Consider the following 17,802-nt stretch of genomic DNA (forward strand, 5'->3'; position numbering starts at 1 on the left):
CCCAGGACTTGAATTTGAGATGTTCTTTTTGATGAATGATATGCAGCTATCCACTAACAAATGCCTTTTGACCCAAGAGAGAAAAATAATCTAATATTTTGCCTATAAGTCAATTGTTTGAACAAAGAGCTCTAAATCTGTTAGTGATGCTTACTGCTGTCTTTCCATCCATCTGGTGAACTGGAATTGGAGTTTGCGTCAAAGGGAAACTGGCATTAACATCAGAGAGAAAACTTAATCTCTGTCCAAACTGAGCATAAACATAGTTCTGGTTGTTAGAAAAGAAGAATAGAAAATCCAGCAAAAACATTCTAAATTTCAAAAGCTGAATCAATCTCAAAAGTCAGCTTGAACACTGAAAGAACAGCCTTGTTTCAACAAAGACATCCAGGCATTCCATAATACGTTATGGATTAGCTTATAAAAGAAAATCTGAATAAGAACAGAGCAATAAATTGCTGTTATGGCAATACAATAACTAGATCAGAAATATTCTGATAGTGCTTTTCATCTATAATAAACTTTTTCCACTTTATAGCAATGGAGCCATGTTAATACTCCTCTTCCAGAGCAAAACTCTGACAGCAGGAGATAAATTTGCAGTTCAAGAACATGCTGTCTCCAAACTAAAGACTGGTTATACTGATATGTACTTCCACCAGACTTACTATTTAAACAAAAAATAAATTCATATTTAGAGTAAATATTTCTTTAAAAGAATTACAGAATAAACCTGAAAAGAATGACAAAATGGATTTTTAAAGTTTTTTTTTTTTTTACAGACTTACAACATCTTTTAAATTTGAAAATATATTCATGTAAGTACTACTTTAGGAGTATTTAGAACTAACTGTTGGCTGTGTATGGCTGTAAGCAGTAGCATCAGATCTGAAGCACATTCAGGACTTGGCAATAATTAGAAAAATCAGTCTTTGGTGTAATGACTACATAAAGTGAGTTTTACAGATATTAGTTATTTATCAAAGGTACCTGTGCATGACATGAAAACCAATATTTAGTTTCAACTATTTCAGGCCCTGTATGAAAAAACATGCGGAAATACTGTACTTAATACACTGTTTTCTACAAATCAAAATTTGTTTTATCATCTAGAGGAAATTTTCTTTACAAATCTAAACATTTACACATTTTTCCAGGCATGGATTGAGTTACTTTAATGAGTGCAGTCTGATAATTGTGTTTCTGACTTCCAGTGGGAAATCAAAAGCAAAATCAGAATTAAGTCTTCCTTGGTTTAGTAGTCCAAATATATAACTTCATAATGTTGTCTTGAAAATCCTGAAATTCATAATGTTTCTAATATTTTCAATACCAGAGAAGAACATTAATACCTCTAACACTACTTTAAACAGCTATAATTTGTATAATACATTTTGATTGTGTTTAATATTTAATGCCCATAAATGGTAGTTTAGAAAACATTATCATATTTTCATAGCTACCGTTAAATGAAAAACAGCTTTGATATCAGGCATACAAATAACAGCCACGCAATAAACAGGAAGGAATGAACGCATTTTTCAGCATATAACTGTGCTTATACTGCATCTGTGACTGTATCGTGTGTAATAGTAGAGATATGAAAGCAACCTATTTGAATTATTGCGCTTTCTTCCTGCTCCCATCTCCCCAGCGAAGGCAGGTGAATAAATTAGAATGCAGAATGAGTATATCCTCATTTTTTATCATGCTCAAAGACTAGGAAGTCTAGACTGTGAAATACAGAAGGAAAACAATAGCAAAAAAGTAGCATATCCTAGAGATGCTGATATTCCTCCTAAAATTTCTGATACCTAAATCCAGGATTTGGACAATGCACCATTGTTTCAGCAAAAATAACTGCCCGTCATTACGGGCTCTTGTGAGAAGAAGAATAATACTTATGGCTGGATCCATAAGGTTAAAATGGATTCAGTGATGATACATAACCCAAGAAAGCAACTGCAGCCAATACTTAGTCTTCTTCAGTTATTAGTTTGCAAGCCCCACCGCAATAAAACTGATTGTTGACAATCTGATGGATGCGTGCAAGTGCCTTCTACCCTACGTACCTTACAGATCACTATGCAAGGAAATTAATAATGTTTTCTCTAGCTTTTACAGTGACTGGCTGTAAAGACTCAGGGAAAAAATTTCAAACCCTAACAGCAACCCTTATTCCTTAAAATGACAAATTTCTTTAACATTTTTGAATGTAGAAGTTCATATGGTATCATCTATTAAAAGAAAAAAAAGAACTAGTATTCCATTAAAAAAAGAAAGTCTACTTACCCCAAAGTTAGTAGCAGCAAACCGATCTGAGGCAGATACATTTGTTGCTGCTGTAGTATGAGCATAGAAAGCATTTATATTGGCCAACAACGTACTCATAACTGCTGGCACACCGGGGCACATATATTTAGAAGATAAACAGGAGAAGTGCCTACAATTCAAACAAACTGACAGTTATTAAAGATGGAAAAGATTCTGCTCTTTCTCTCATTGCAGTTGCTTTTCAGCTCCAGTGATCTAACTTTCAAGCAACCTCATGGACAACTGTGCAGATACACGAGGAAAATCCGGACACACCTGATATAATTACTTGTTGCGCACTGATATTTCCAAATCGAACACACCAGATTCACATTTACTTCTTACTCTGTTAATCCTACAATACATCTCCATGATTTAACTATCTTAATTGTTATTAAGCAAAAAATTCCTTACTAAACACAAACTTGCCATCATAAAAGGCCACAAGAGATCTATACTTTATTGGAGAAGGATTTAATGGATGTCACAGAAAGACTCAAACCAGCATTTTACCAGGGCTTGTATTTTAGGCTATATTAGTAACGAAAGGTGAGGAAAGGTGAGCAAATTCTGGGTTCCCCTTGATTTGATTTAGGCAATAATTGAATTTGTTCCACTTTGATTCAGGTCCGTAAATTTTAGGTAATCCATCTGAACCAGCCCTAGAATGGGAAGCAATATTTAAGAAAAGAGAAAGTCTGTTGCTGAGCCTATTTGGGGCTCCAGGAGAGAAAAGGCTTTATCCCGCGCTTCCTGCAGGGTCGAAGGAGGTTTACATTCTCTCAGAAGCCTGTAGCTACAGAACTGCTTCGCCCATAGCACGGTGCTTGGACTAACAAGGGAGACTAAACCCACGGCGTCTCTTGGTGCTGCATGGACACAGCATAGAAATACAGGCACTGTGCAGTGAGGAAAAGTGCCGGGACGAGGGCTGAGCTCAGCGCGAGGAACTCCGCTGGCTGGGGGGGCTGGAGCTGGCACCTGCAGCAGGAGGAGAAAAGGCTGGCTGAGCCTCCTGCTCCCACTAGAAGCGGTTCAGTTACAGCTGTTTTAAGGCTCCTGCGAGAAGATCAGACACTGAGCAGTTTCTTTCTGCAGCACGTAGAGCTGCACAGGGCAGAGTGCAAATATCAGAGCTTACGCTCATATAATGTTGAATTCTAGAGTAAGGAAAGGAGGAGGAGAAAGGAAGAAACTGCCACACAAGGCTGTACTACGGAACTGGAGTATAACTTGACTCCAGGCTGAACATCATCTCCCTTGGGATGACAGCATTTATCCATTCCAACCTTTAGAGCTTCTAACTGGAAGCATTTTTTTGGATGGAATTCCAATTTGTATTCAACAGAATCTTCAATGTAAGAATTTGGGCCAAGTGCTGATCACAGATGAAATAACTGTGAAGTGAATAACTGGGGTGAAGTGGTTTTCTCTTTGGTTTTGAATAACTTTGACCCCCTGACTTGCTAGTAAGTTTCTATTTCGCTTTTCTTAATGAAACCAAAACCCATTACTGCTCACAGCACCCAGGCAAGACAATGTAAGAAAATCCCAACGCTGACTTCCACCCAGTTCTAAGTGCATCAAATCAGCTCTGATTTTTAAGCAGTCTACTTCATGGACAACTACAAGTTAATGGGTGAAATTTTAAACACTGCTGAATCAACGAGAACGAATCGTCAGGCCCAAGTTTAGGTCAGTCAATACACAGTATTGTGGGAAGGAAGTACACATAGTGGGAAGGAAGTAACGTAAAACTAATTTACACTAAATTAAAAAAATAAAAAAGTCAAATATTTTATGTAATCGCTTTGTTTTTTGACAGTACTACAAAATGCAAAGACAATATATTAATTAAAGTAGGTCATGCGTTTTATTATTCTGCTAGTTCTTAACGTTCAGAATCAGCAAAGCATTCAGACTTCTAACTTTAGTCAGGGTCAAATTCATAAACTGAAATGAAAATTGAGCCTATATGAATTAAAAGCCTAAACGACTCGCTGTACGTGCACCAGCCAAATCCAGAGCTGCAATGCAGCAGCACTGTTCATTGGTTCAAAACAACAGGAGATGCCTCCATACAACATACGAAGAGTTTATGACAAAACCCATGAGATACAAGATGGATGAATGATGTAACAGATAGGAAGAGGTATCATTATCACTGCAAAACACAAGATTTTAAGGTTTATTGTTAGTCAGAATTGGGAGGAAGATGATGGGACAAAGAGTAAACGTAGAGATAGTAAAGAGTGTGAGCGGGGGAAGGCAGAGAAGATGGTGAAAATGAATATAGAGTCAAACAGAAGAAGATGAAGGAACTGCAGTCACTGTGGAGCTGTGCGTACGCGTGCAGGGCCTGATGTGGCAGGGTGCTCCTCTTAGCTGGAGCCGCTGGCTCCTCTCTGCTATTGTTCTCAGGGGCAGAAGGCAGAGCAGAGCGCTGCGCCGGAGCCCCCTGGGCACTACCGCCCATCCGAGACCAACATTAACACAAGGTACAACAAAACTCAGTCCTGATGGACTTAAGCCAAGTCCCCCTAACTGCTGTCACTGCCCAAGTGATCTTCCAATGTTTGAGATTATTTGCATCCTGTATTTGGATTCTTGTTCTTAAAGACAGAAAAAAAAAATAACTCTTTATACTTGCAAGCCTGCACACAAACTCATTCTACCTACATTATGCTTTCTGGTACGGTCTTATTGCCTCAGCGGTCCTCTAAATCCCTTCACTGTGAGGCTGCCTTATGCTCTTGTGACTCACCCTGTTCATCATATTTCGGCTTTCTGATGTTCCAGGGCTGCAGAAAACAATGTCTTTTCTATGGTCTCCCGTGCCACTGACTTATTATATTTGCAGATGCCTTTTTCATAACTCTTTAAGGTAATTTGCAGTTTCCCATCTGCCAAACAGGTCTCACGTCTTCTGTGAGCCTATATTTTTCAGAAGGGAAACTGGGGGAACGGAGTGAGTCAGCAGAAGGCAGCATATAAAGTCTCTCCTGCTTCTCCTTTTCCAGATTCCCGTTTCAGTGCACAGACTCACAGCAGACACTCATCCACAGATTCAGAAATGGGCCTAAAAAACCACTCCCGGCCGTGAGTTCCTCATATCACTCTAAATCAAGCCCTTACCAGCGCTCTGATGTACTTTTCAAATGAGCCATCTAAATTGCAATGTTTGTCACATGAATGCTAAATGAAGATATGTTAACATGAAGAAGATTCCAGGTCTCAGAACAACAGCCAATAGTACAAGTTATTAACAATTTCTAATGGGCACAGTCTGCCACAGGAACCATTGCTGAGTCTCACATATTTTAGAGTAACATTACATCATTTTAGAGTAATATTACATTGTTGAAGCTAGAGTCACATGTTTAAAACCAGGCCTCCTCACTTCAACTTTCTTACTATGCAATTTCCTGGCCAACATGCAGTGTCTGTGATTCTTCTAATCGCATGAACCAGCAAAGAAAGCAGGCTAATTAATGTGCTCAGTAAGGAAATGCTATCAATGAAAATTACTTTAATGAGTGTTTTGTGTGCTTTTTGCAACACAGCGACATTAAAATGAAGACTAGCAGGAGAGCAAGATGGCAAAGTTAATGCCCGTTAACCTGCAGGAGCGAGAACTACGTCGCTGATTTAAAAGCATTAGGTTCTACCTGTGGTGAGTCTTGCTGGTAAGAAGTGGTATTAATAGAGCTTTTGTTGCACTTGACTCCACTACACGGTAAATCCAGGATGCTGACGCAATGTGTAATTTCACTGTCTAGTCAAACACTGTTTCAATATATGCCTTAGTTTTTGCCTTCTAAAGAGAAATAAATAATGTTGAAAGATGAATGAGAGGAACAAAATTATTTTTTCCTTGCTAGTAGAGAGGTGGCTTAGTTTGAGTAGGCAAATAAAGCGCCACTACGATTCCTTCAAGACATTGAATTTACAGTATAAATCACCATTGATCACTGCAGTCATCAAAAAAAGGCCAGCTGGGTCACTGAGCTGTTCTGCTTTCGTCAATCTGTTTTCTATCATATTTATTTTCTCTCCTATTCTCTCACACATATGTGCTTTGACTTCTGGGATTATGTGCGCAATATTCACGTAGCTAACAGTGTCTGTTTGGCTTCTATCCATCACAAAAAAAACACCTTTCATTTCTTTTCCCAATACAGACACAACGAGGAGTAGAGGAATAATTAGAAAGAAGAGCAGATTGTGGAATTGATAGAGTCAAAACTTTTCAAAGAGCTGCAGTTACTGCAAAACAAGCAGGTTTTTTGTTGTATTTTGATTTTGAGTCAATGGTTGATTTTGTGTTCATGTGAATTCCACATCTGCTAACTTAAAAGCAGACTTCCTTGCTTAGGAACTGGGCAGTTGGAATGCAGATCTTGTGAGACACTCCTCCTCAGAGAGCATCCTTTAGGGAAAACTTGTCTGTATTTATTCTCATAAAATTGGGGATGACTGTCTCCAACAATGGGTGAAATCACACTGGATTTATTCTCTTTATAACTTTAATAATAAAGGTCTCGTTGGGGACAATTACTAAGGTAGATAATTAACCATCTATGTGATATCTTTTGGGTTGTTATTCATGTTCCAGTAAGTCTTCAGTGGTTCACAGATTATCTCCTGATCTAGAAGCAAACATTGAGTCATAGATGCCATGTTTTAAATCTCAGAAAATGCAGAACTTCTTAGGTGATACTGGTTGAGAAAGGAAAAAAGCTTGAGCTTTATTTTCAGGAATTTTAGTTGGTCGCCTATTGGACTGATTTCCTGTGAAGCAGTGAGACACTGAAACAATATACTGATCTAAATTCTTGTTCATATTTGCTGAGCTGCCACAGTTGCTATTGATGAGTATAGTCAGTATCTTGGAAAATCAAGGCTATCCTTTGAATTATTAGTATTTGAAATTATTTCTGTGCTCTAAAGGAATAAATATAAGTAAATATTAATTTGAGGACCAGAAACAACTCATCAGAGTCTGCTAAGAGGATCATAGGTGACAAAGCCACGAGTGTGAACCTTAGAATTTAGACAAGTGGGGCTGTATATTATGACAGCAGAACAGGATGCCAAATTATTCAAGGAAATGGTACTTTGAGGAAGCTTAATCAGATTTACTTTGTGTTCAGAAATGCAGAATAGCATATGTTCCTTCTCCACTGTATGCCCTCACCTAAAATGGTCAAGACTCACAACTTTAAGTGGTACTGAAACTTTTATATAATACATAATTTTAAAACTGCAAACAAATACGATGATCTTTAAGGTCCCTTCCAACCCTAACTATTCTATGATTCCATAGTTCTAATATGAATTAAAAAAACTACATTCAGAAAAACTAATTTGAGCCTGATACAGTGAGTAAGAAGCACGTGGATGCTCTCTGGGGTCTGGATCATAGACTATGAAAGCATAATCAGTTTTGCATTTACAAATGCAAACATTTTAATTTACAGTGTTATCATGAGAGGTGCAAGAGAAATACTCTGCAACTAGATTCTTAAGCATGAAATGTTTACACGGTATTCCTTTGGGTAAAGTGATTACATTCAAATTCTCTCTCAATTTTATGGTAGAAAATTGCTTTTCTCTTAGTAGGAGCACATTGTTGCCAAATGGAATCTGATCATTCTATTTTCCAAATCAAGAAGCTATACTTTTTCTCCCAGACGTTAAAGTTGTCCCAGGAGAAAAAGGTGATCTTATAAACACAAAGGAAAACAACAGATAGCAGTCCAGAAGATAATTCCCCATGACAGATCTAGTATCTTTGCTACTCTTCTCCTCCAAACCTGAATGCTCTTACCGAGAGACGTGGCTGCAGATCAATCAGCAAAGCAATGTGTATGAGTACATATTCTTCTCCAAGAGTTATTTGAGATTACATTCATTACTGATTTTATTCCTAACTTAAACAGGATGTGGCGTTAAACAGGATGTACCCTATTCCTCAAAAAGGGATTGCTCATTATTAACATGCAACATTTTAAAATAGGAAAGGACATGGGTACAGAGGAAATGAAATCTCAGTTTGTAGTTCCTAGGTAAATTACTTGTGACTACTGATACTAAATTCACTTTTTTATTACACCTGGCTTGCAGTCATCAACAGAAAGGAAATTTAGTGGAAAGGGTACAAAAGAAAGAGATAACAAGAAGAGGACAAGCCAAAGTAAGTCACTTCAAACGGCTCGGTTAGAATTTTTGATTCTGACTCCTGAAAATTTTTTTTGCAGCACTTGCCCAGCTCCATATTAGATGTTCAGACTAAATTTACTTCTTTTCAAGAATATTTGTATGCTGCCTTATTTGCTGATACAAAAGTATTTTCTTTACATGAAAGTATAACCTGTCCATTTCTAACACTGTAAAATGGGGGAAAAAATACTAACATCAATTATATTGCTACTTTTGCAATGCTGACTTGCTACATTTGATTTTCTACAATCGGTTTCAAACTTTCTCTGGAAAATTTCAGAGCATGGGCATTCATCAAGCGATGAAGGAAAAGGAACTTCAAAATAATTTTTTACTTGATGTTGTCCACCAAAATTACAGCCATGCTGTATAAAGATAACCAGCTGCTGTGGCTGGAGTGAAGAGGAACCACCAATGCTGTTTCCTGAGCAAAACAGTAATACCAGCCCTCCTTTGGCATTAATAGCTCTTGAGAATTCATCTCTCATACAACCTTGAATTAATTTTCATGCATACAGCAGGAACAACTCTATCATTTTAGCGATTAACATTTTGGTAAAAACGGCACACAAATTGAAATCAAGTTATAAAACTATAATACTATGCTAATTAATAAGTAACGTAACTTAATCAAGATATAAAGATATACATGGCCAAAGAGAATCTAAACATGAAAATTCAAATATTCATGAGAATCACTGTGCGAGTTCCTCCATGTGTAGTACATACATATAATATCATGGGGTAACTGTCAAGCTTAATTAATTCTGTGCAATGTTGTTGAAGGCCCTTGGAGGAAGAGCATTGAAAATGTACGTATTACAAATTCATCCTCTATTAGACATACAGTACAATAACTCACAATGAGCTACATAAAGTGTAGGACACGTTCATTGCAATAGCAGATGTGTCATTATGTCCTGCAATAAAAAGAAAACTTCACATGTTTACGTGCCTTCATACTTATAAGGTATTATTTTTAGGATGTACTGTAAAGAGACAGAGGAAATGAGACACAGGTTCTGATTAAAAATTCCAAAATATCAGCTATAAGAAAAAACTTCTATATTCCTTCTGCTTTCCTATGGCTGCAATAGGAGCAGAATATAGTCCTTTTCGCTGGACAAATTAGGAATACATGCTGAAGCTCTTGGCAACCCTAAGCCTCTGTGCTCAGTGGTGCCGTGTTCTAAAGTGATCAGACAGCTACTTTAGTACAGACAATACAGTAATAGGTTCTAATACCATTAAAAATGGTTTTGCCTGAATTATTTAGATATACTATGGAAGTTTATTATAGCCATTGCTGACATAATATGATGATTTCTGTATTGGAAAGGAATACAGAACTTGTGAAATCCTATTCTACCATCCCAATACTATCTGGAACAGTGACGGTCTTTTTGATCCTTGTCACGTATCAGTATCATAAGGATTAAGAAATGCATTAGCAGTAATAGCTTATAAAATGTTTATAATAAATATTAATACCATTGCAGATAAGAAGTACTTCAATGAGAATCAAATGGAGAAACATGATAACAGGAATTTTAAAGCAGTAATGGGAGTGAAATGGAGAATGAAAGCATGAAGGCTTGGAACTCATTACTTCCCTCAAACACATTATTGACAATAGAGCAGAAAACAGATACGGTAACACTTACGTCATAGCTTGATAAATATACTCAATTCCATAGCGCATTGCAAATTCATCTACAATTTCTTGTGCAGCGTCATCAAAATACACCTTCCAGGCTTCATCACCTCTCACTTCAGGGATTTTTACAACACCATTGGATTTAACTTCCGTCAAGTAATGGAATAGATTCTAAAAGCAAGAGATGTTTTAAATAAGACTTTTTGGCTTTTAAGTGGCACTCTGAAAGTATACCCTATGTAATAGTCATCAAAAGCTTCACTGCTAGTTTTTTTTAAACTGTTTTGAAGACTGGCACTAGTCAGCTGTCCTTTAGTAAACAAAAAAACCCACGGCACTAACCACACTTTCGTAATGGAACTCTGGTAGTTCAGGCCTGCGGTTTAGCACATCCATCTTCTCCTTGATATAAGGTTATATCAGTTCATATCAGTTAACTGGCACAGAGAGACCAAAACATAAAATCACGCAGAAACTTTCTCTTCTCTACCATACACCCTTGCTAACGAATGAAATCATGATATTATAATCGTTGCATAGTGCTTCAAATTTAACTGGATCTGTGACCAATAAATTTCAAAGTCATTATTTAAGAACAGTAAGTTAAAGGAAGCCTATCAGAAATATTGCAGAAGCCTCTCAAGTAGTAAAAGGCATGCAATAAAGTCTAGGTTTAGCAGCCTCAGGATGAAAGGTAGTGTTAAATTTGATGTTCATTTCAAGGAGTGCTTCTCAGGTTACCTAGCTCCATACGTACCCACAAACCTAGAGGCAGATTTGATTTCCTATTTTCAGTGACAAAAAACCCCCAAAACTTTGAAATCATTTCAGTTTTGCCAGTTAGCCCATAACCGTCTTGAGAATTATCTTAAGGCAACAGAATTTTGCCAGTTACATGACAGGTCAAAACATTTGCAGTATCAGGTGAAAACCTGTGAGCACAAATGCCCTGAACATTCAATTCGACAACTGGTGAACAATGGGATTTTGTGGATACGTACCAGTGCTGAACTTTCAGCCATATATTATTTATCAGCTTTCAGAAAGTATTTGCACTTTTAGAATAGAAACCCCATGTGGATCACTGTTTGAGGGAAGAGGAATCAAATACAATAGGAAGATTTTGAAAGACACACACTGGTTTATCAGCAATGATTTATTTTTCCAGTGTTGACAAAAGCAACATAGATAATAGGAGACTCAAATTTCATATTGTCTATTCTTCTTCTGCTTCTCCCCACTCTCTCCAAAATACGAATTAATGTGGTAGGAAAGAAGTCCTTTCCAATTAATAGTTACATTTCTGTAATGTACAGAGATGGTTGTATCTTCTTGATGTTAGTAAGCACGTATGGAGCATCAACACGTTAAAACAAAATACGGTACAGGGAGAACGTAGCTGACTCCACCTCATCTTTTGTCTATCTGCCACTGGCAGGAATGATCTGTTGGTGTTACATTGTTCTGCCTTTGACTCTGAACTTGATATGCCACCAGCAATACAAACTGGGAAATACATAATAAACTTGTCCTAAAGTGGAGCAGCAGTTATTTGTTTCAGTGTTCTAATGTTCCGTAGCCTGTTTTCCTTACCCATGCATAACTCAATAGTAATTTCTGTATAGTACACTTGCTTTAACTTCTCCAACATACCTCATGTAGACAGGTGTACTGCACATGGTAGGGAGCAACCTTCTCCTCTCCTTTTATCTCAACATTGATTTTCAATCTAATGGCACCAGAGACAGCTGATTTATCTGTTCGCTTTTCTGAAGAGCATAAAAATAATATATTAGTAACTACTGAGAATACATATATATTATGTGAAAAGCTTTCATAAATCATTCTAGATTAATAAGTATGTTTTTAAAAGGCAGAAAGCCCTGCTGTTGAGAATGAGAATTTTTTTTTAGTACCTCACATATGGTTCAGATCGTGAAGCAGAATAACAAACTACGAAGTAAAGAATCTTTCTTACTCTACCTGCCAAACTCAAACCAGCCTGAATAGCATTTTACTTAACACTTCTCCCTTTTCAACTGAAATTATTTCCATCTTCTACCTGAGCTAATTATAATTTTCATTACTGGTATTTCCCTTTAAGTATGAAGCCTTCAGCAACAACCTCGACTACGAGAGAAACTCAAAATGTTCTTAGCAGAACTCAGTTACAGAGTTAAGCACAGAAAAAAATGATACGAAGATCTTCTTTTATGCCATCTGTACTAGTTCATTTAATTGCTTTCACTCATTGCAGAGGTTACTGATTCTCTCTGACTCCAATTTTCACTTTTCCAGTCCACTCCAGCAGTACAACTGACTCAATAGGTATCGCAGTTGCTATGATTTTTTCACAAAGTGCTGTGATGTGAGCAGTAATGAACTGTACAATTAACAAGAAGTGGCATTCCACAAACCCAATCGTTTTGTCTCAGTATTTCACTCCTCTTTCCTCTGTATGATATCAATGTGTGTCCGTATCAGAACTAATTATGCCATTCTTTTTTGAATGTCGGAATTATCATAAGCCATTTACCAACATTTCTTTTTAGATGCTGATTGAAACATTTTCATTCTAGTTTCTTCCTTTGGCAGAGCAGGTAGATTTTCAATGTTACTATTAAACTGCTTCCAGTCAAATCAGTTCAGCAAGGTTTGCTTTAAAAACCCATTCAGTGATAATTTGTATCAGTATTTATATCATTAAGTCACTGAAATTTTTGAAGGAATAAAACTCAACTTGCAATGATCCAATTATCCTACATTTAAAAATATCTCAGTATAAGAAAGAAACAAAGCAAGGCTTTCTTTGCTTCATCAATAAGAAATCAAATAGTTCCCGGACACACCCACGTATGTCAGTGGGAAACAAAACACTAGAGAGGAAAACAAGCACTGCTGATTAGGACACAAACGCTCTATAATTTCAGAACATTTTGTCACATAATTCGCAGAGCAGGCAACCTAGATAAAAATGTTACCATTAATTTTTTATTATTAAATATAGGAGGATAACTTTTAAGGGCTACTTCAGAACATTTAGTGCACCTAAAGAGGTTTTTAGAATCAAAGACCCATTGTACGCTTAGATTTAGATAAAGGAAACACATTCTGAGACACACTTTCATTGATTTCTCTCTAGTTTAAAGGGTGATACTTTTTAAGACCTGCTCAGACAAGAAAGTGCAGTCATTAAGGACAGTAGAGAATATTTTGAACTTCAGCAGTGTAGGACTCCGCACGTAAACACATTTGACAAGTACCGAACAGAACGCTCAAGAGAGCAAATTTCATGAAGAAGCAGTGCTACAAACACAGTGAAACCCAAGGATGAGTAGACCCAGAATGATACATAAATAGCTTTTAAAAATATGTGATAAAATGAACATGGACAATAAGCAAGTTATTAGCTAGATTTTTCTATGCACCTTTGTAGATTTACATCACACAGAATGTTAGTGTGAATGGACTATGTCTGAAGTGTTGGGTTTTCTTACATATTTTTCTTTGATATTGCTGTGATTAGTCTGCCTCTCTAATTGTCAGAACTGTGAATCACAACCAATAAAATATCTTTAATTTTCAAATAAACCTGTAATAGCTAACATTTTGTATATTCATAGATTGGTACCAAATCTATATATTTTGAAGTCCCGGATCTACAGATTCTGAGAGTCTACCTATATTTGTTCTAAAAAAATCAGTAAGAATCATACCTAAATTATACCATACATCCATTTCTCCACTCAGCGTTCTTACTTCAATGATTGTTTGCCCAAGGAAGTCATCTGATTCCTTTTTGAAATGTTGTTTTACTCTAGATTTGATGTCATCGTCTTCATCCCATACTCTCACTTTTATTCTATCTGTAGAGTTATGGCACTCACTATAAAGATAAAAATAAAATACCAAATGTGAGTGATACATAAGCTATGTACATTTTTATTGCTGTTTAATTAATTGTCCTCGACTCCACTTGGTTAACAGTGTAAAGTGACAGATAACAACCAACCTGCAACATTCAGTGGAATAAAAGGCCATACCGCATCGCCAGGGACAAAACTATAACACTATAGAGAACAGAAAATAAAGCGGTTAACTTGACTGAATTATATACACATATGGATTGTATTTAGGAATGTCATGAACGCCTCACTTAAATCATTAATTAATTTACAATATGTAATTCTTGATGCTATTATTTAACAGATATCATAAGGAAGATGGAGTTAGATCAAGTTTATTTATTCAGGAATCCTATGTAGGACATACAGGAGACCACAAAAATAGTAGCCTATCACGTTATAATACAAAAAGTGAGAAAATATTAAGATTTCCAGTGAGTAGCAAGAAGTTCTTGAAAAAAAACAACCCCCAACAAGTATGCACAAACATCATGGAAAGACAAGACAGGCAAGCAGAAAAATGTAGGGAAATAAGTAGCTGCTGTCTTTCAAAGATATATTACTTTTCTTCGAAACCTCCATTCCCTGGTAAGGAGAAGGAGCAGGGACAGACTGCCATATACTAAAAAATTCCTTGCAAATTTAAGTAGCTTACTAACTCCTCGTGAGTTGAGTGGATTTGAGAAACTAATGGATATATGAGAGATTGAAGTGGCTTCACTTGCAATCAGCAGAGTTCCCAGTGGTTACAATTTTTCACTCCTACCTCCATCCTGCACATATTAACATGGAAATGGAAAAGAAACGCTACTGCTGCTTATTCCTATAAGCCACAATGAGGACTGTTTACTGTTGGTCAGTGGTGGCTTTTGATGACCTCATTGGAATATCCTAACGCTCACTGCAGAAGTCTGTGGAACAGCTGATGACGTTCAATGTCAACTACAGACCTGGCATCAGTTATAAGCCATGTCATACTCATGCATCTGTACTAACCAGTGGGTTGTTTTTTTTTTTTTAATATGCATTTAAAAATATTTTAAATATTACAGATCTTTTGTTATCTTTAAATATAGCTTTAAAGTGTAACAACAAGTTTTCATCTTCAGCAAGGTCTTAGTTTGGCACTAGATTAAGAGTTCTTAAATTCTATTCCAAGCAGTATCACTCCTCAGTGATCTGTCTTAGCGTTTCAAGCATTAAACCAGTAATATTATAACTTATCTCCCAAATGGCACTCCTCAGGGGTGTTCTACGAATTAATTAGTAGTAGTAATGGACTTTGGAAGTATAAAGTGCTTTAAATGGTATTATTACTGTCAAGGCCAATCAGACAGTAAAAATGGCACACACAGCTTTCACTCTCCTCGCTGTGACATCATTCACGATCACAGAAATGCTCGTGTCTGACTGTATTCCAAATTTTACATTGCAGATATCTCTGATAAGTAAAAATCACATTGTTGCGTGGTTAGCAAAATTAATGAAGCCCAGTTCCTTTTGCTATACAGCTGGCTTACCTGACATCTAACAAACTGCAATCACCTACTGAATCTTCTCGCATAGTGGGATTTTCATAAACTCCCTCTTCGTATGGACTCTCTGGTGTCTGCTATGGGGTCAGCTCATACTGGAGACACTGTTAAGTTCTCATCTCTCTCTGACCACTCGTTTTCATAGAACACAATGGACGTAGCATTAGGCAGTCTGTGAAACTTCTTTGACTGATGACAAAATTCAAATCTATTGGCCAGGATGTACTAAATACAGAAAGGCATAGACGTATCAAATAAAAATACTTGCCCTAAGAAACGAGGCTAAATCTAGAAACCATTTGGTTTTCCTAAAATGTAGCCCTGAATTATTGCTTAACATCGCTGGAGTCCTGAACTGCATTTAGCTGTGCACCCATCAGAAATATTAAACAGGTAATTTCTACAGGGGAATAGGCAGGTCCATCACTGGTGAGACATTTACGGGACCCTCATCACCATACCTGTACTATTATATTAGCAGAACTCCTGTTTTGCTTCTCAGGGAGATGCTGCACATAAACATTCATTAAATGGTACTTCGGTACAAATACAATATATTTATTCTGCTGAGACACCACCAATTTCCCCGTACACTTAGCTGATTAAGGAAAATTTATTCAGACGGTTAGAAGAACTGCAGTTTCCCTCAATACCCTTATTTGTCTCTCCCGCACCTTTTTCACCTGTAATCTTTGGTCACTGAAATATAGTGAGACCTATCACAGCCAGTGTGTTTACTCACATGTTCATCTTCATGTCTAAACATTTACCTCTGCTTCATGTTTACAAGGTTCCTGCGCAAGACCCCAAAACTAACAGATTTGTGAAGAAAGAACAGAAGGGTGGATGAACACTTAATTCTACTGTCCTGTTACGGTTACAGAGTCGTCTCTGTATGACTTTACGTACCTGCTCAGCCTCCCAGAAGCAGCACTATAGAATGAGATGTGTATTCTGCTTTAGTCACCGGTTACACCCGTGCAGAAGATCTGTGGGTCTGCAATAAGCATTAGGTGGGATTCCTATTTCTTACTCTGTCCAAGAAAATCAGCCCAGGGAATTCAAGGCAAACACAATGTATGCTATTTTCAATGTTCTTTTTCCAGCCACTCAGTAAAAGCGTTCACTAAGGTGTGATAGAGGAATGTGAGAAGTCAATTGTTCTTTAGCACAGGGAGAATGAAGATACTGATGCTTTTGAAAGCCAGAAAATCTGCAGTACATCCAGAGATAGCTTTAATAAAGATAAAGAGATAGCTTTAATAATTTATCAGCACTGATGACACTGCATCTGCATTTACACAGAATGCTACACAGACATGAAATAATCCTCACACCGTTCCTGCTTGTTCTAATGGCTGGTAATAAAAACTGTAATAAAAAAAACCCCTCTCTCTGCTATTGTAGCCCCATGTGAGTTTAATATTAGGCAAACTGGCATGACCTGATTGTACACTCATCTAAGAGATTCGCACTCAGTGTTAAAATAATCACTAATTGATACCACGCTATTTTTAGTAAAGAAATAAATGCAAATGAATGAAGAAGCTGGTGAAGAATGTATGGAGACTGATTTCCCGGTCTGTCAAAATGAAATACTTCCATCGTAACAGCACGCTTTCCTTGTAGTCTACGGTAAAAACTTTTATATACACTAAAAAATTTGTATACTCTGAAGAGTTAGTCTAGGCAGAGAGGGTTTTTTTCACCTACTCTAAAGAAGTGCTGTTTCTATAACTTAAAAAAAAATATTTTTCCAATAAAATATACTATCTTGGTGAAATTCTGTAAGCAACCAGCAGACAAGTTAGGCTATGTCTGAGACCTAGAAAATGAACTTGACTGACAAGCCTTTGCAAGGCTTTTGCCCGCTCACTTACAGTTTTTCAGATTTTGGAGCCTACCATTTTCTTTTTTTTAAATCAACTTTTAACCAATCATTTCACGAACGAGTAGTCTAAAAATAAACTACTTTTAATCAGTTCCAAAGAAGTGGAGAAAAATCTTTGCTGTCATAATAAAACAGACAAATCTGTTTAGAACTGGTCTTGCTTTCCCTGAAGACTCAAGCAAACTGGTTCAAGAGCAGACAGCTAATGGTAGAAAAGCTTTGAAGAATTTGTACTTTAATAGGAAACTTCTCAACACCACAGATAACGACCAAGTTATT

General features: G+C 36.9%; 1 protein-coding gene across 7 annotated transcripts in view; it reads right to left on the minus strand.

Moving 5' to 3' along the window:
• Positions 1 to 17,802, minus strand: part of UNC13C (unc-13 homolog C) — a 222,028-nt gene that overhangs the window by 87,794 nt on the left and 116,432 nt on the right. For all 7 annotated transcript variants that reach the window (XM_054077487.1, XM_054077486.1, XM_054077488.1 and 4 more), the window contains 4 exons: positions 13,909 to 14,078; positions 11,846 to 11,961; positions 10,200 to 10,363; positions 2,293 to 2,443 (listed from right to left, as the gene is read on the minus strand). In XM_054077487.1, coding sequence (XP_053933462.1) covers positions 2,293 to 2,443; positions 10,200 to 10,363; positions 11,846 to 11,961; positions 13,909 to 14,078 — 601 coding nt within the window. The remainder of the gene's footprint in view (positions 1 to 2,292; positions 2,444 to 10,199; positions 10,364 to 11,845; positions 11,962 to 13,908; positions 14,079 to 17,802) is intronic.

The sequence above is a fragment of the Cuculus canorus genome, chromosome 12 (genome assembly GCF_017976375.1).
Source record: "Cuculus canorus isolate bCucCan1 chromosome 12, bCucCan1.pri, whole genome shotgun sequence".
NCBI classification, from domain to species: Eukaryota; Metazoa; Chordata; class Aves; order Cuculiformes; family Cuculidae; genus Cuculus; species Cuculus canorus.